This window comes from Pteronotus mesoamericanus, unplaced genomic scaffold (genome assembly GCF_021234165.1).
Source record: "Pteronotus mesoamericanus isolate MK-2021 breed Mesoamerican mustached bat unplaced genomic scaffold, CSHL_Meso_final contig_56, whole genome shotgun sequence".
In the NCBI taxonomy this organism is placed as follows: Eukaryota; Metazoa; Chordata; class Mammalia; order Chiroptera; family Mormoopidae; genus Pteronotus; species Pteronotus mesoamericanus.
Window position 1 is genome coordinate 16,761,852 of NW_026555201.1, and position 19,549 is coordinate 16,781,400.

Sequence of the window (19,549 nt, forward strand, 5' to 3'; positions counted from 1 at the left end):
TTAGTCAGATGTTCAATCAAATTTTATTAGTTTTGATTAGTTCCCAATTATAAGCAATAATAAGTATATTTTTATTTCTTCTTTCTCTTAACTTTTCACTGACTTTGGTCAATAATATTATTTTTCTTAGTGTTAACTGTTCTGATAAATATATTTCTGTTACTTGATTTTTCAGCTTTAAATAATATTCTTTGACTTATAGCTATTATAGATTAGGCACTCATCATATTTTTTTTCCCAAACTTTTTCCATTGTTTTCCCCATTTATTTTGTTAATTGGATCAATTTTACATTCTTAGAGCATATACAGTTCAGTTTGTCATTCTATTCTTCACAAATGTTTCATTTTAGTTACACTGTTAGATATATTTAGTGCTCACTGCCAAGTCTTTTGGATAATTTTCAGGAGAAAAAGGGGATATGCTAAGTTATGGATCCCTGTTGATCATGGAATTCCCATAAGCTTTTGATCTGGGCTTGTTAATTCTTCCTAATAGAGAATACCCATACATCTAGTCTGAACTTGGAAAACAAGTACCAAGTTTTAAATCCTGACCCAAAGAGAGAAAAGGGTGAATTTTATTTTTCTCTTAGTACTCTAGAGGTGTGGCATAATTTTATATTTTTCATTTATTGATATTTTTCATACCATTTTTTAAAATGAATATGAAAAATTCACAAAAAAAGGAAGAAGAAACTTAAACATAAGAATTTACCTGTTTTAATTAAGGATCAGATTTCATTGAGCTTGAAAACATGACAGTAAATGAAGTAAAATTAAGTTATAGGACTTAACTCTCATGTAAGAAATAAGGAAGCTTTTCATTTTTTTATAAGATTTTTACTGAAAAAAGTCAATGTGTGTAGTATTGGAAATACTGTTTGAGTTTACATAAGATGTTCCCCAAGACACTTAAAATAAACCCAAAAATGGATTTACAATAGATAAGGCATAACATTCAATTACAATATTCATGATTAGGGACTGAACTGATGACATCCAAACACCTGTGTTCTAGTTTGTCCAGTGTAGTGGTTTTCAGCTTTTTTTCTGCCTCAATACACTTAGATAATGTTGACATTTGAGACATATTCCCATTAGCAGTAGTGGCTCACAGGGAACTTCATAGAGATATTAAGTGTTTTACAGCATGCTTATTATAGCTCTGCCCTCTCTCCATTGACTGATAAATTAGATAACACAGATTAGAACTTCTGGTTTAACGTAATTCAGGAATGAGAGATAGGGAAGGGAGGAAGAGGAAACTTAATCTTTGTTGAATGTCTGTTGTTCCAGGCTTTGGACTAGATCCTGTATACACAGTATTCCATTTAATTATTTCAAGGGTCTTATGAAGCCATTATTTGTATTTATATTTTTAGATGAGAACACTGTGGCTGGTAATTTTGCCAGTCTTAATAGCTCTTAACAGGTAGAGCCAGGAATTCGAAACCTTGTCTTATTCTGAAGGTCGTGCCTTTCCCAAGCCTTGAAGAATAGATGGATAAACATGTCTTTTCAATTAATGAATGGTTTTTGATATCTGCTCTGCTGGGCACTGGGAATAAATAAATTTAATGTAATTTTGTTCCTCAAAGAACTCCCAGTTAATGAGACAGGTGCCTCAGTTATATAGGATATGTCCAGATTGGACTAAATTAGGAGAGAAAATTTTGGGGAAGTGAAACTGATAGAATTCATGATACATCAGAAGGTCATGAAAGGGAATTTAGATAACTAGGGAAGAGTTTTGGTCACATAGGTGGTAGTTTTAATTTCAGGTTGCTAACAGAAAAAAAAAGTGAAGCCAGAGGTGGGAAAATATGGTACCGAGTAAAGCAAAAAGTTTGGTAGGGGAGGAAAAGTAATCATGGTTTAGTACATGATTTTGTTGGGAATAGTCATAGATTTATAATAAGGTAAATATCAACTGTTTCAGAGCCAAAATTATAATAGGTCTCTTGAGAGGAAAGAATAGGAAAGGTGCATCCTTTCCTTCTGAGACCGAGGAGTCTCAGAAGATAATGCCTAAAACTTAAAAATCAAAAAGCAGCAATTTACATAACTTATTTTAAGATGTGGGTGTGAATACCAAAACAGTGGACTAAAAAGGTGAAAATAGTGGGGAGTAAGGCAGAGAATTGCTTTTGTACTACAAACTTTGCAGAATTATTTAACTGTAAAAATGTACATTCATAATGATAGAATGAAAAGCAAACACTAATTTTTTTTTAAAATTTATTAAAAAGGTCTTTTATTCTTTGTTTTGAAATGCCTAGGAATAAGTGATTCATTATCCTCTTCTATCATGAATTAATATAAGTTTTCAGAGACTTTAATCATTTACTCTGTCCTTTGTGGCTGAAAACTCAAGAGTAAGTCAAGATCTTTAAATGCAAAATATTGAAAGGTTGATTAATAATGCATCTTAAAAAGGAAAACTATAAATATATGTTAAATATATTTAATATATATCAATTAAATTTTTATATACATATTAAAGTATTTAAGGAAAACAGTTTTATTTTTTAAATTTTTTTGTGTGTTTTTTACATTTATTTTCTTTATTTTTTCAAATACATTTGTCTCTGCCTTCCCCCCACCACCTTCCCCTGCCCCCAATAGTTTTATTTTGAAGTTAAAAGTTTCATGATTGAAATCTGTTATTTTGGCTTCCGCTATGATGTGTAAATTAAATTTTTCCAAGTAAATTTGGTAGGGACTTAGAAATTTTTCGTGTCTGATTTGTTTGATTTTTTTTTTTTTCTGTGTCAGGATGTAGATATGATGGATCAGAATGGAATGACACCTTTAATGTGGGCAGCCTATAGAACACATAGGTATGTAATGATTATAGAATACTTAATTCACATTATTTTCAACATAATAAAATGTAAAATAGCTGACAAGAAAAATCAGTTAATGTTTTATGTATTAATACCTAAATTTTTCAATATGAATACACAGTATATAACATAAATTGCCTTTTTTGGTGTTTGAGTCTCTATGCTTGCCTTTACCTTGGTAATTGCAATACCTTAATCTGTTTTCTTTCAACAATTTTTAAGAATGGAAGAAGATGTTATTATTTAAGTAACTTTTCATGTGATTTGCATATTGGCAAGTTTAATATACTAATTGCCTTAAGACATTTTTGGAGCAATCTAGATTTAAATTTAAAACCATAATTCTTTAATCATATAGATAATAATGACGTAATTCCAAGATCAAAAAAGAAAATATCAGGCCCAAGTATTCTCTCTTGTGGAACTGTATTACTTGATATGATGATGCATATGCGTAATACTTCATATTAAAATGTTCTCTCATTAGTAATTATAAAGTTGTTGAGTATAGGTTAGAAGTGTTCCAAAATGGAATGCAAATACAACCACAGTCAGTTTAGCATCTGTAATGATTTCTATAATTGAAATTAGGGTTGTTGTTGTTTTGTTTTGTTTTTTCCTTTTCAGTGTGGATCCAACTAGATTGCTTTTAACATTCAATGTTTCAGTTAACCTGGGTGACAAGTATCACAAAAACACTGCTTTGCATTGGGCAGTACTAGCAGGGAATACCACAGTCATTAGTCTTCTTCTGGAAGCTGGAGCTAATGTTGATGCTCAAAATATCAAGGTAAAAATATCCTATATTTATTATGCTGTGTGAAATGTGGTTACTAAGAAGTAAATTTGTTAATAAAACAGGTTCTTTCAGAGACTGTCAAAGGCGGAAGAAACCTTATTTAAGCTCAGCTGTTTGCCTCCATACAAGAATTTGTTTTGAAAGACTGGTTTGTTTACTTCCATCCTTTAGTATTGAAGTAATTTTCAGATTTGGGTGGCCTTTTCATTAGTGAAGTCTTACTTACTTTTGGAAATTAAATTACATAATCTGTAATTTTATAGCTGAAGAGAATAGTTTACTGATTTCTTTAAGAAGATCATTACAGAGAGTCACAAGTTTGTAGTTAAACCACATTATACATGATAACTTTTAGTAATTCTTTGACTACGTCATTTATTGTCTTATTTTTTTAAAGGTCAAGACCTTCAAATGTGATAAACATCATTATGATATTTATAGGAGAGCCCTTCTTCTTCCAATGCTGACTCATCCAGGAGAAGGATATGGAATTACCTAAGCAGAGCTCAATTACCAGTTATGCTCTGAGAGTTTAGAAATTTGTAGATATTTTATTAATAATTTTCTATTCTTACAGGTATTTTAAATTTTACAGGTAGTTTTAAATTTTGGGTAACCATTCTCATTTTTAAAGCTTAAGGATCTACCTCACCTTTCAGCAACAGGTTCTTTCTGTGAAATGACTTTAAACTTTTAAACATTATCTTTTAGTAGTTTGCATTCATAAATAGCTTGGTGACAATGACAAATATTGTTTAATTTTGACTATAAGCCATAGTATTTTCTGAGTTGTTTTTTAAATTTCCAAGGGATACATGCTAATTAAATATGAAAGGGGTTCAAGCCATATAATAATAATCTGAAATGGCAATCAAAAAGTAGGTTATCTCCTGCTGGATCAGGACATTGATTTATGTTTCAATGTTCGTTCTTCCTCTATTGGATTCCTCTAAAAAGTGAAGGTTAAACTATTAAAATGAAATAGCTTAGACTAGTTATAAGAAGCCTAATTCAGTTAATATAACCAATATTTAGAAATGAGTCTAATTAAAAATATTTAGTTAAAAGTATGTATAAAATATCTTACTGGCAACTAAGAAATTGAGAAAACCATATATATTCTCTCTCTCTCTCTCTCTCTCTCTCTCTCTCTCTCTCTCTCTCTCCCCCCCTCTTTCTCTCTCTTTTAAAATTTAAAGTCTTTTTTCTACCATAGTGCCTGACATGTGGTGGACACTCTTAAGTATTTGTTGACTGAATATTGTGTACTTTTGAGCTTTACTTCTAACTTAGTTTTCATGACTTGAGTAGTATACCTCTCTGCTACTCTGAAATTATAGAGAGAAATTCTTGCTTTTCCAAACATTTTAAAATAGGAAACTCTGAAAGGTTCATAACACTGTAATTTGTAAGTTAGGCCTAAAGCAAGGAAGGAGGAGTTTGACTAAATCTGACCAGTAACCCTAAGAAAACAGTCAGTGCGATTACCTTATGTTTTATAACCTGAATTGCTTTAGAGTGCTATTTTTCTTTTCTTTGCTAGCAGAGAGCCATTCCTAAAGTGGTCATACCCCAGGAATATATTTTAAGATATTTAATGGTATATTAATGAAAAGATAGAACCAGCTTCAATATGGCAAATAGACTTCATAGACTCTGCCAAGAGCCATATCAGTATGTCAGACTTGCAGTAGTAACAGAGAATTATGACAAGATGACTACATTGTTCTGGAATTTGAAATTAGTAGTGTGTATATTTTGAGTGTTTAAAAACAGCTTTTCTGTTGTCCATGTCCATAAGTCCTTTGTCCTTTTTGCTCAATCCCTTCACCTCCGTACCCCCTGCCCCCAACTAGCTGTCACCCTGCTCTCCATCTCTAAGTCTGCCCCCGTTTTCCTTTTAGTTCAGTTTGTTCATTTGATTCCCATATGAGTAAAATCATATATTTGTCTTTCTCTGACTGGCTTATTTCACTTAGCATGATGTTCTCCAAGTCCATTCTGTCTCAAAGGGTAAAATATTCTTCTTTTTTATGGCATAGTAGTGTTCCTTAGTTCCTAGTAGTAGTATCTTGGCAATTGTAAATAACACTGCAGTGAACTTAGGGGTGCTTATATTCTTTCAAATTAGTGTTCTGGGTTCCTTAGACTATATTTCCAGAAATGAGATCACTGGGTCAAAAGGCAGATCCATTTTTTAATTTTTTGAAGTATCTTCATACTGCTTTTCACAGTGGCTGTACCAGCCTGTACGTCCACCAGCAGTACAAATGGGTCCCTTTTCTCCATATCCTTTCCAGCACTTGTTGTTTGTTGATTTATTGGTGATAGCCATTCTAACAAGTATGAGATGATATCTCATTATGGTTTGAATTTGCATTTCTCTGATGATTAGTGACACTGAGCATCTTTTCGTATGTCTATTGGCTATTTCTATGTCCTTTTCAGAGACGTGCCTATTCAGGACCTTTGCCCATTTTTCAGTTGGGTTAGTGTGGTGTGGTGATTGCTGGAGGGGTGGGGGGTATAAGAGGACTAAATGGTAATGGAAAAAAATACAATAAAGATTAAATTAAAAAATGTCATAGTAAAAAAAATCTTTTCTATCTACATAGAAGTTTAAATAACTTCTCTTTGATCTTGATTTTTAAGTACTTGAGATGTGGTTTGTAAATTTAATGTTTCAAATAAATACTGAACACTTGCACTCCATATTAACTGTTGCATAAATCTTTGATTAGTATTAGTAATAGAAATAATCTGAAAAATTTAGACAGAGAGGCAATGGTAAGAGTAGAGATATTTGAAAAGACTTAAGTGGTTTGAACCTTAAATTTTTAATGTTTTCTAGGTTCAGGCACATGTTTTATTTGGTACTAAGGTAGGATAAACTGGAATGTAGCTTTCTTAATTAGTGTAGTTCATGTGTGAATTCCTTGAAGAATCTAATGTTAGTAATTAAACTAATTATTTTGCCTGTAGGACTTTTATTTAAATTTATGGTATTTTTAAGTCACTTTTCTCCTTATGAATACTTCAGTTTTATCTGCCGTGTATAATCAGGGTTTTCTGTTGACAAGAATATTTTAAATGTAATTAACTCCCTGGTAGCTTCTGGAGTGTCATTATTTTGAAAGAAAATAGTCTAAGGAGTTGCTTCAGTTGCTCAGGGAACAGTTATACTTTCAGAGTAAAAATAACCTGTCTATCCACAGTGGTGGAAAAGTAGATTTTTATTTTAAAATGTACTTTTTATGTAATTAAAATGATAAAATAAGTACCAGATGTCTTTTCTACTGGAATCTGGCATTCCTAGTGTGCTGAAGTTTAATCACTGTCTTGTAATGGAAATAAATATTTTACTAATTCATACAGTAGTGTTCAGTGCTAGGAAGTAACAGTATTTAAGACAGATTAAATCTTTTTTGTTTGTTTTTCTTTTTAAAATATTTTATGGTTTACACTATTACAGCTGTCCCATTTTTTTCCTTTTTTGCCCTCCCTTACCCAAACCGCCCCCCACTTCCATAATCCTTTGTATATGTTCTTTGACTAATCCGTTCACCTAGCAGATGAAGTCTTTATTTTCTCAGAACTTCCGTTATATTGAAGGAATAGACAGTAGTATATTAAGTGCACATAGACACACAGACAACTGTGGTAGAGTGATGTGGGCTGAAGGGGCCATATTATGTGAGAGTGATTTATGCAAAGATATGTGGGGGAAATCTTGCCACGTAGAAGAACCTGCACGTGCAAGGCCCAGGGATAATGAGTAAGCCAGGAATAAGCTTGCCATATCAGAGGTGCAGAAATGATAACCTGGACTGATAGCAGTGAGGAAGAGCGTGAAGCCACTGAAGGAAGTAGATGCCAGATCATGCAGAGCCATGATAAGGCGCTTTCGTTGTATGCTCAGTCATGAGAAACAATTGGCAGGACTTATGTAGGCTGGTTACATAACCTTTGTGTTTTAAATATTTTTAAAAGGTTACTTTGGTTGCTGTACGAAGAATGCATTAAAGAATTAAGGAAATGGAAGGGACAGATGAAGATCAGTTAGGCTATTGCATTAAGTCCGGCAAGTGACATTTTAGGTTAACCTATAATTGAAGGAGTAAAGATAGAGAGAAACTAATTGATTTGGAAATGATTAAAGTTTAGAGTAGAAATGAAGTGGACTAGATATGAGGGTGAAAGAAAGCAACAGTGATGACTTACATGTTGGTTCGAACAACTGAATATCTTGTGATATGTATTGAGGTTGTGAAAACTGAAGGAAAGCTTTTGTGGGGTGAAGGTGGTAGGAATTGGTTCTGCTTTAGTCATATGTAATCTGAGGTGGTGCCTTTTAGCTATGTGGAATGCCAAGCTAATTAAGTAAACTTAAATTACTGCAAATTTTGAAAGGGAGAAATTTATTAATTTAAAAAAGCAGCCGAGATTCTGTGTCCAGGAATTTGACAAATAAAGTTGATTTATACCTGTTTTTTACATTTTTTATTTCAAGTCTTAATCAAGAGTTTGGTACTAATCATGAATTGTAACAGAAAGATGTAACCTACAAATCTGGATATGGCTTTAATAGCAAGTAAAAGTTACATTCTTCAAAGAATATGCAAAATTATACTTTGTGTTAATTATATAAGTGTCAGTTGAATCTCTTTCTTCTAAAATAGCTATTGCCTACATAAGGTGAAGCTTAAGTTTCTTAGAAATCTGTCCCTATATTAACTAGGTATTTACCTTTGTAAATTAGTTATTTGAGTAAGGAATTCAGTTCTTTTAATGTGTAAACAAAAGGTTCTTTTATCAAAAGAAGTTAGAACTTATTTTGGGGACAATTCATATTAAATGGATGGTAACTTGAAAATGGCTACTTTCATCCTTAGCAAGTTCAGAAAAGGCCATATACTCCAGTAGATTTTGGTTAGGAGGTGAGTCCATGGACTCCTGAAGTTGTTATTTAAAAAGTTACATTTCATCACTTTTCTGGGGAGAGGGCAGTGCCTTTCATCTGATGATTCAAAAGAATATAAGAATTTGGATTTTAAGTAATAACAATCAGGGGCGTGATTTGGGATACAATCTTTTTTAAACTGACCTATATAGTTATTCTTTTTTATGGTAACATCTCATTTGTGGATTTTTAAAAAATGTTTTACCCCTTTGCCCATGTTTTTGGTTATAGAAAATTTAGATGAATTGAGTATTGGGGTATTGGGGAAAGAATCCTTGAGTGATGCCCAAGCATTTGTAAATTTTTCTTTCTAATATTATCAAAGGATATAATTTTTAGCTTGTAAAGAATGTAAAATTTGGGCTTTGTTAATTAACATATTGGAAGACTCATATAGTTTCTTTAAATGAGGTAAGAAATTGTTTTCAGACAATAGTTTCCATTGCCTCTTAAGTACCTGACCTAGATGGTCTCCAAGGAAGAATTTTCCTAGTTTTAATAATGAAATTCAACTCACTTAGGCAAAATATGATCTTCCACCCTCTACCTTCCATGTTTATTTCACCAAAATCCTGGAAGAATTTCTTTTATACAAATTGCATCATCCATAAATACTCCATGATTCTTGTTACCTGCTGTTGTTATTGTTTACTATTTAGCTAATACATGGAGTGAGCATATGTAGGCTTGATTCGGAACCCTGGTTTTAATACAGTTTTTTAAATTAATTGCTTGTTTATTTTACCCGCTGAATAAAAGAGCTATACAAAAGCAGTCAGTTGACTAGAGGAGTAGTTGAAAGATTTCCTAAAGCTCCCTCCATCTTTTTTAATCTAGGCAATCCCTAGGTGTCACATGGCCCTCTAGTGGAAGGGATGCTCAGCTGGACCGAGGCAACTGCAGAATATTCTCTGGGAGTTGTAATCCAAGGGATTGCTTTTATTCAGGTAATCTTTATAGTTTGGATTAATTAGCTGGTTCTGACAACTTAGGTGACAGAATCTTTGAATAGGTAAGGAGATATTTTAAAGTAAATATTCCTATTTGTGGAAGACCCACTTAGATTATTAGCCTGTTCCTAATTAAATAATATTGATCTTTTTATTAAAGGATTAGTTGGGCTTTTTGTTGTTACTGTGGTGTTGTTATAGTTGGTGGTAGTGGTCTGTTTATTTTGTTGTTTGCTTTTTGTTTTTCAGGTTTTAAAAAAACTGTACTTCATACTTGATAATCATCCCTCATAAGTAAAGCACCGCAAAGCTCCTAATTCCTTTATTTTCATCCAGTTTTTTAAAATAAAATTTCAATATTTTCCTTTTTTAAAGTAATTTTGAATATTCATTCATACATTCTTGAAATTTTGGCAAACAAAATGTCTAATTTCACTTTTATATTTAAAAACTAGATAAATAGTGGAGCATGTTAAATGGACATGTAGGTGTCAGATTAAAGGAGAAATGAGATTTTAAATTAATAAAGGCAAAAAAACAGCATAGATCTAGAATTAGGAATACTATTTCTTGTTTCATATTTCCTTTAAATTGTTTTAGTCTGTTCACTTACACCTCTTGGCATTCTTTTTCCGGGAATAAAAGGGAGCTGCAAGGTTATAACTTGAGTTTTTTGTTGTTGTTGTTTTTTTGTTACTGCTCTTACTCTCTTTGGAAATTTTTGGGTGGGTGGATGAATTTAAGATGATCAAGAGTGGCAGTACAATAGTAGTAGAAGTAGAAGTTGACTTTTCTTTTTCATTCCTGTTCTCATCTATAGACTTTTGTCATCACTGAACTAAAACTGAAAGTTTTGGAAATTTGGTATTATAGCAAGATGCTATATAGCAATAACTGTTACTAATTAAATCTTTAAAGAATATGAAATACCTGATAAACTTCATGCTATCCTCTGATCCAGCAGGTGCTAAAATACCTACTTTTTGATTTGCTATCTAATATAAGTCAAAGTGCAAGCAAAAATAGAATCTGTATGAGTAAATAAAATTTTTATTGTACATTGGGAAATCATAAGTAATATTTAATGATTTAATTCTTCTAGTAATTGCCCATTGTAAAAACTATATTAATGAACTAATAGTGCATTTAATTTATTTTTATGGATGGGCTTTAAAAGTTAGTAACTAAAATATTTTGTTTTTTTAGTTTTTAATATGAATTTTTTCTACTTATATTCAGGGCGAATCAGCACTTGATTTGGCAAAGCAGAGAAAAAATGTCTGGATGATCAACCATTTGCAAGAGGCAAGGCAAGCAAAAGGATATGATAATCCATCTTTCCTTAGAAAGCTGAAAGCTGATAAGGTAAATTCATGACTGAAGATTTTCAAATATATAGTCTTTTTAAGTAAGATTTATAGGTATACTTTAGTAACATGAGTATTTACAGCCTTTAATTCTGATACTGACCAGTGTATTTTTTGAAATATTATTTAATCCAGGATAAAATGAAGGTTGATAGAAAAGTTTTTCAGAGCTCTGCCTATTTGGCTGATGGCCTGTTTGTGTTAAGAAGGGAATATGTAAAATTGTTTAAATCTTCATAGTCTACTAACTAAAGTTTTAGTTCATTGATTCAGCTGGCCTTTGTTAAGTAATAAATAAAAGTTTTTCCTATTTAAATACATCCATTAGTATGGTAGCCAGTTGTGAAAAATCTTAGTCCTAATACGTATCTTTTTTTAACTACTCTACCTCTAATTAATTTAAGCCTTTCATTATTTTGTGCTATATTGTAACATTTTTTAATGAGAGGAAACATTTTTCACTTCTCTAGAAACCCTGTTTTAGACCTTCCATATACCTTCAATTATAAACTTGGGTGAATTTTGGTTGAATTGCTTATTTGTAATTATATGATTTCAAACTAAGAACATGTTCTCAAAAGAGTCTGTATTACTTAAAAATTTCTCTTATAAAAGGAAATGTTAGCTGGCTCACAATTCTTTTCCTCTATTTTAAAATTTTTCTATTGTTCAAATATATTTGTCTCCATTTTCCCGCCACAACTTTCCCCTGCCCCACGCACCCCCACCTCCCACCCTCAATCCTTTCCCACTTTGGCTTTGTCCATGGGTCCTTTATACACGTTCCTTGACTTGACCCTTCCTCTTCTTTTCCCTGTGACCGCCCCCCCCTTCCTCCATCCCTCTTGTTATTGTTGGTTTGTTTTTTTCTTTCAGTGTTGCTCGTTATACTTTTCTTGCTTGTTTCTTTTGTTGGTTAGGTTCCACTGATAGGTGAGATCCTATGGTATTTGTCTTTCACCCCCTGGCTTATTTCACTTAGCATAATGCTCTCCAGTTCCATCCATGCTGTCGTGAATGATAGCTCACTCTTTCTTTTTGCTGCGTAGTATTCCACTGTGTAAATGTACCATAGTTCTTTGACCCACTTGTTTATTGATGGGTACTGAGGTTGCTTCCAGCACTTGGCTATTGTAAATTGTGCTGCTATGAACATTGGGGTGCATAGGTTCTTTTGAATTGGTGTTTTGGGATTCTTAGAGTATAATCCCAGCAGTGGAATCACTGGGTCAAAAGGCAGTTACTTTTGCTTTTTGAGGAAATTCCAAACTGTCTTCCACAGTGGCTGCACCAGTCTGCATTCCCACCAACAGTGGACTAGGGTTCCCTTTTCTCCACAGCCTCACCAGCACCTGTTGTTTGTTGATTTGTTTATGGTGGTCATTCTGACCAGTGTGAAATGGTATCTCACTGTGGTTTTAATCTGCATTTCTCTGATGGTTAGTGATGCTGAGCATTCTTTCGTATGTCTCTGGGCCCTGTTTATGTCCTCCTTGGGGAAGTGTCTGTTCAGGTTCTTTGCCCATTTTTTAACTGGATTATTTGTCTTCCTGAAGTGGAGTCATGTGAGTTCTTTATATATTTTTGAGATCAAACCTTTGTCCAAGGTATCATTGTCAAATGTATTTTCCCATACGATTGGTTCCCTCTTCATTTTGCTGAAGTTTTCTTTAGCCATGAAGAAGCTTCTTATTTTGATGAAGTGCCAGTTGTTTATTCTTTCCTTTATGTCCCTTGCTCTAGGGGACATATTGGTGAAAATATTGCTGTGTGGGATATCTGAGAGTTTCCTGCCTATGTTCTCTAGGACTTTTATGGTGCTGAGAGTTCTATTTAAGTTCTTCATCCATCTTGAGTATATTTTCATGTACGATCTAAGTTGGTGGTCAAATTTCATTTTTTTGCATGTAGCTGTCCAGGTCTCCCAACACCAATTCCTGAAGAGGCTAGTTTTACTCCATTTTAAGCTTCTGCCCCCTTTGTTGAATATTAATTGACCATAGAGACATGGGTTTATTTCTGGGCTCTCTATTCTGTTCCATTGATCTATGTGTCTGTTCTTATTGCCAGTACCAACCAGACTGTTTTGATTACAGTGGCCTTGTAATATAGTTTGATTTCAGGTATTGTGATCCTTCCTACTTTGTTCCTCTTTCTCAAAATTGCTGCAGCTATTCGGGGTCATTTATGGTTCCATATAAAGTTTTGCAATGTTTGTTCTATATCTGTGAGATATGTCATTGTTATTTTAATATGGATTGCATTGAATCTATAAATTGCTTTGGATAGTATGGACATTTTGATGATGTTAATTCTTCTAGTCCATGAATACGGTATATGCTTCCATTTATTTGTGTCTTCCTTAATTTCTTTATTCAGTGTTGTATTGTTTTCTGCATACAGGTTTTTTACCTCCTTGGTTAAATTTATTCCTAGGTACTTTATTTTTCTTGTTGCTATAGCAAAGGGGATTCTTTTCCTGATTTCTGCTTCTGATATTTCATTTTTGGTGTACAAAAATGCCTTCAATTTCTTAATATTGACTTTGTGTCCTGCTGTTTTGCAAAGTTCACTTATTAGGTCAAGTAGTTTTTCAAGAAGTCTCTGGGGTTTTCTGTGTACACTATTATGTCATCTGCAGACAATGACAATTTTACTTCCTCCTTTCCAATTTGGATGCTTTTTATTTCTTTTTCTTGTCTGATCGCTGTGGCTAAGACTTCCAATACCATGTTGAATAAAGTTGTGAAAGCGGACAACCTTATCTTGTTCCTGATCTTAGTGGGAAAGCTTTTCTTTTTTGCCTGTTGAATATAATGTTGGCTGTAGGTTTTTTATATATGACCTTTATTATGTTGAGATGTGCCCCCTTTATTCCCACTTTGCTGAGTGTTTTAATCATAAATGGATGCTGTGCCTTATCAAATGCTTTTTCCGCATGTATTGATGTGATCATGTGATTTTTGTCTTTCCTTTTGTTTATATGATATATTATGTTTATTGATTTGCGAATATTGAACCATCCTTGCATCCCTGGGATGAATCTCACTTGATTATTGTGGATGATCTTTTTAATGCATTGCTGGATGCAGTTAGTCAATATTTTGTTGAGGATTTTAGTGTCTATGTTCATCAGTGATATTGGCCTGTAGTTTTCTTTCTTTCTTGTGTCTTTATCTGCTTTTGGGATTAGGATGATGCTGGCCTCCTAAAAAGAGTTTGGGAGTCTTCTGTATTTTTTGGATTTTTTTTGGGATCGTCTGAGAAGGACAGGGGTTAGCTCTTTCTTAAATGTTTTGTAAATTTTCCTGTGAAACCATCTGGTCCAGGGCTTTGTGTGCCAGGAATTTTTGCAATTTCTTTATATACCTAAATAGTTGACAAGAGATTTGCTAACTGGTCAATAATCACTACTTGAATGGCATTAAGCCTTGCATATTATCTTAGGTAGGTATGTCTTTTTCAGGTTGTTCCAGTGGTAAAACCATTGGTTTAAAGTTAGCATTCATCTGCCTGTTGTCAGAACAAAATGACAAGTTTTAGATAAAGGGAAGCATTTGAAAACATGCCTCATTTACTTGTAGTTCATACTTCCTTAATGAGCTGAAAAGTTTATTGGTGTTTTACTTAGGCATCAGAAGAATTAGATTTAATGTTTACAAACTTGCCTATTTTCAGTGTCATAGTTGAGAATAATAAACAATTTTTGCAAGTTGTGTTAACTTTTGATTTCACTATTAAATATGATGTAAAATGATTCATTATTTATTTACTTTCATGTCACTCTATCCTCTGAGATTTAGAGCAGTTTCGCTCAACAGAGTGAAAAATAGCTGATGTCTCAGCTATAATATCTGGCCTAATAATAAGTGTCTTGTATTACTTTGGGATATCCTATAATCTCTATGCTTTAATTTATTTAGTGTAAATATTCTAAAGTTCTTTAAAAATAATATTATCAGATGAAAATGACATTATAAATTCTAGATAGTCATTAACATTTAAAGTTACTTATAGCAATAATGAGCTATATGTCTGGTTTATATGTTTGGATATGATTCGTATTAGTTTTTTTACATTGCATTTTATTGTTTATGCTATTACAGTTGTCCCCGCTTTCCCCCCTTTACCTCACTCTAACCAGCTCCCCTACTACTCCCCTTAGGCAGTCCTCACACTGTTGTCCATGTCCATGGGTCATGCATATATGTTCTTTAGCTATTTTATTCCTTATCCTGTACTTTATATCCCCATATAACTACCAATTTGTACTTCTTAATCCCTTGACCTTTTTTGCCTATCCCCCTGAACCACCTTCCATCTGGTAATCATCAAAATGTTCTCTGTATCTCTGATTCTTTCTGTTCTCCTTGTTTGTTTATATAGTTTTTTAGAATCAATTGTTGATACATAGTTATTATCCTTCTATTGTTTATTTTTTATTTTCTTCTTCTTAAAGAAAACATTTAACATTTCATATAATATTGATTTGGTGGTAATGAATTCCTTTAGCTTTCTCTTGTCTGGGAATCTCTTCATCTGTCCTTTGAGCCTTTAATGATAGCTTTAATGGATAGGGTAATTTTGGTTGTAGGTCCTTGCTTTTCATCACTTTGAATATTTCTTGCCAATCCCTTCCGGCCTGCAAAGTGTCTTTTGAGAAGTCAGCCAACGGTCTTATGGGAGCTCCTTTGTAGGTAACTAACTTCTTTTCTCTTGCTGCTTTTAAGATTCTTTGTTTTTAGCCTTTGGCATTTTAATTACGATGTGTCTTGAGGTGGGCCTCTTTGGGTTCATCTTGTTTGGACTCTCTGCACTTCCTGGACTTATATGTGTATTTCCCTCAGCAAGTTAGGGAAGTTTTCTGTCATCATTTTTTCAAATAGCTTTCCAGTTTCTTGCTCCCACTGATACCCCCATGGTGGAAATGGTGATATGCATGAAGTTGTCCCAGAGGCTCCTTACACTGTTCTCATTTTTTTTGGATTCTTTTTTCTTCTTGTTGTTCTGATTGGTTGCTTTTTGCTTCCTTATTTTCAAATCGCTGATTTGATTCTTGGCTTCACCCACTCTACTGTTGATTCCTTATAAATTGTTCTTTATTTCAGTTAGTGTATGCTTTGTTTCTGATTGGATTTTTTTACGCTATTGAGGTCCTCACGAAATTCCTTGAGCATCTTTATAACTAATGTTTTGAACTCTGCATCTAATAGATTGTTTGTATCCATTTTGTCTTGTTCTTTCTCTGGAGTTTTGTTCTGTTCTTTCATTTTGGCCGTGTTTCTTTATCTCCTCATTTTGTCTGCCTCCTTGTGTTCTTTTCTATGTGTTAGGTAGAGATGCTACATCTCTCAGGTTTGGTAGAGTGGCCTAGTATAGTTGCTATCCTGTAGAGTCCAGTGGCACAGTCTCCCCTATTGCTCAAGCTGGATATTCAAGGTGTGCCCACTGTGTGGGCTGTGTAAACTCTCCTGTTGTAGTTGAGCCTTGATTGCTACTGGCATGTCCAAGGTTAGCCATTGAATGTGTTCTGTCCAGGGGCACACAGCATAAACTACAGAGTGATCCACAGATGGCAGCTACTTGTGCAAGGCTTGGCGGTGCCCAGGTGAGGCCAAGATATGAACCAGGGCTGGCTGCTGCTAGTACCAGGCCTGGGGAAACTTAGTGAGGGATAAGGGGCTTGACAAAGCCAGATGCTGCTTGTTTGAGAGAATTTAGGAAGATCTGAAGAATGGGCCAAGAGAAGCCATTCATATTGAAAAACCACTGGAAACAGCTTGGGTGGACCTGAAAGTTGGGTGGGTCAGGGCCTCAGGGAATCAAACAGTATGAGGCAAACTTGGGGTAATCAATATGAGCCAGGTTGGGTCTAAAATACGATTCCCCATCATGCTGTGTTTTAGGAGGGCTCAGAAAAGGGATAATGGCCTCTGCCAGCATTTCTATTTGGGAGAAAGCTGTTTCCTATCTCTCATCCCAATGCCAGACAATTCCATTTCTCCCCATATGTCTCTGGAGTCTTTCAATCTGCTGCCCCTATGCTGGAGCTCAGAGGGAGTAAGTCTAAATAAATCCATGCATAGGCCCTTTAAGAGGAACTGCCAGGGATTCCAGCAATTTCTGTCTTCCACTGACTCAATCCCCACTGGTTTATACAGCCAGATGTTATGGGAACCTTCCCATCCCTGGGACCCTGGGCTAGAGGGCCTGGTGTGGGGATGGAACCCCTCACTCCTGAAGTGCTCCTACCAATATTTATCTGCCACACATGGGTATGGGACCAGCATCTTTTGTGACTCCACCTCTCCTACCAGTTTCCATGTGGTTTCTTCTTTAATTCTGTAGTTGGTTTCTTCTTTAATTGTGTGTTGATAGGACTTCCATTCAGCTCAGTTTCTTCAAGTTTTGAATGATGGTCGTTCTACAGTTTAGTTGTAATTTCGATGTGGTTGTGCAAGGAGGTGAGCTGTTGTCACCATCTTGATCAGAAGTCCTGGATATGATTTGGTTTCAACAAAGAGAGCCTCATTAAAAAGTTTAGTACAGTTTTATCAACATTTGTATTTATTGTGATTAGTTCAGAACTTGAGTAGTCTGGTGTTTTTTGCATTGATAGCTTTAAATATATTACCTTTTTTAAAAAAGCTTACTACATAAAAATACATGCTGGCTAGGGGCTTCTTTGAATTAAGTACTTGTAATTGTGTAGACTGTTCTCTTTCCATCTGAATTAGAGAAATTTAAATCATGAATATGACTTGACTTGGTAGTCTGTGAAGTATGTCCTGTATTTAAAACTAAACAAGAAAACAGTAATACTTAGGACTCAATAGTTTATACTAAAAGTAAGTCATCACTAAAAGAGAAAAATTTGGACAGTGCTAATAAACAGTTGGATATGGAAGGAATCTTGATTTTAGAAAACTATTTTAAAAGCTCTTGGGTTTTTAAAGAAGAGAAAATTTTAGACTGGGAGATTTATGGTTAAATAAGTGTTAACTTGCTTAATAAATTGTATGGAAATCTCAAAATTAGTATTTCTCCACATTTAAAAATCCATCATCCCTTTTGTTAACAGTGGTAATCTCACATATCTTCCTCTTTGATGTTGTTTATTGTTTATGTGAAAAGAAATCTGGGAAGATGGAGTGTATACACCTTTCTCTTTTCCTCCCTGCTAAGTACAATTGAAAAACCTGGACATTAATTACAAAACAAATGTAAGAAGACTTTGGAAGATGGGGAGAACATGGCAGAATGGCTAGGGAACTCAAGACCCAAAGAATAACATGGGGTTGAGTTCCCTATGGTTTTGGGGTTTTTCTGTTTGTTTTTTGGGGTGTTTTTTTGTATGTGCTTTATATATCCCAGAAGAGGAGCTAACAAAGCCAACAAGATAGAAACACAAATGGGTGCAGACAGAAAAGGCTGCAGCAAAAGAAGTCTGCTCTCTAGTCAAAGGGCCACAAAGGAGGCAGTTTAGTAAAATAGAACTATAGAAATGATCCCTGAAAGTATAGTCTTAGTTTAGTAAAATAGAAACTTAGAAAATAACGTTCTACTAAAGCCAAACACTACAGAAAATACTATGGCCCCACCCTAATTCACACCAGCAAAGACCTGGACTTTACCCTTAGTAGGCTGTAATGAGGTGCTCCAGCTTCTCTCCAGTGGTGGTGTCAGGAAAAGCTGCGTAGAGTTGGGACTTCATTTCCACTGGCTATTAATGAGGTTCCATCCCCTGCTGCATGCAGGAAACAGTAATGAGGCACTGCTGCCAGCCACTGAGGCATCAGTAGATGTACAGTGAAGGATTAGAAGTCCCAGCTTTGCTCAGCGGGAATGAGGAACCCTGTCCCCAGATGTTAGTGGAGGCCAAGTAGGAATCCAGGATTTGCACCCGACCTGGCAGGAATGAGAAAGTGCCTCAGTCGCCTCCCAAACTGCATTGAGGAATCCATGTAGAAGAAAAGGTTTAACTAAGATCCAGTGTTTCACAGTACCCAGAATAGCCAAGTTTCAAACAAAAATCACTTAACGTGCTAAGAACCAAGAAGATCTGAAACAGAGAAAAGAGAACCAACAGATGCCAACAATATAAGAGATGTTAGAATAATCTGATAAAAGATTTTTAAAGCAGCTGTCATAAAAAAGCTTCACTGAGTAATTATGAGCATCCTTGAAACAAATGAAAAATAGAGTCTCTGCAAAGAAATAAAAATATAGAAATAGAATAAAAACCAGATAAAAATTTTAAAATGAAAATTATAATAACCCAGAAGAAATCATTGGATGAGCTCAGTGGCAAAATATGGGGGACAGAGGAAAGAATCAGTGACCTGGAAAGTGGAACAATAAAAATTACTCATTTTGAACAACAAAAGGAAATAAACTGTTAAAAAAAAAACAGTTATCGCCTCTGGGACCTGTGATTATAACAATACCTAACATTAATATGATTGGAGTCCCAGAAGAGAAGAAAGAGGGCAAAGCTGAAGAAGCACTCAAAGATACAGTGGCCAAAAATTCTCCAAATTTAGCAAAAGACAAAACTACAGATTAAAAAACAGAATGAATCCTAAGCAGAATAGACTCAAAGAAATCCTCCCTGAACATATCATAG

The 19,549-nt window shown here is 34.3% G+C and overlaps 1 protein-coding gene across 1 annotated transcript in view; it reads left to right on the forward strand.

Moving 5' to 3' along the window:
• ZDHHC17 (zinc finger DHHC-type palmitoyltransferase 17) overlaps nucleotides 1-19,549 on the forward strand; it is a 92,328-nt gene that overhangs the window by 46,334 nt on the left and 26,445 nt on the right. Inside the window, exons 6-8 of the mRNA XM_054580141.1 lie at nucleotides 2,777-2,841; nucleotides 3,475-3,637; nucleotides 10,796-10,921. Coding sequence (XP_054436116.1) covers nucleotides 2,777-2,841; nucleotides 3,475-3,637; nucleotides 10,796-10,921 — 354 coding nt within the window. The remainder of the gene's footprint in view (nucleotides 1-2,776; nucleotides 2,842-3,474; nucleotides 3,638-10,795; nucleotides 10,922-19,549) is intronic.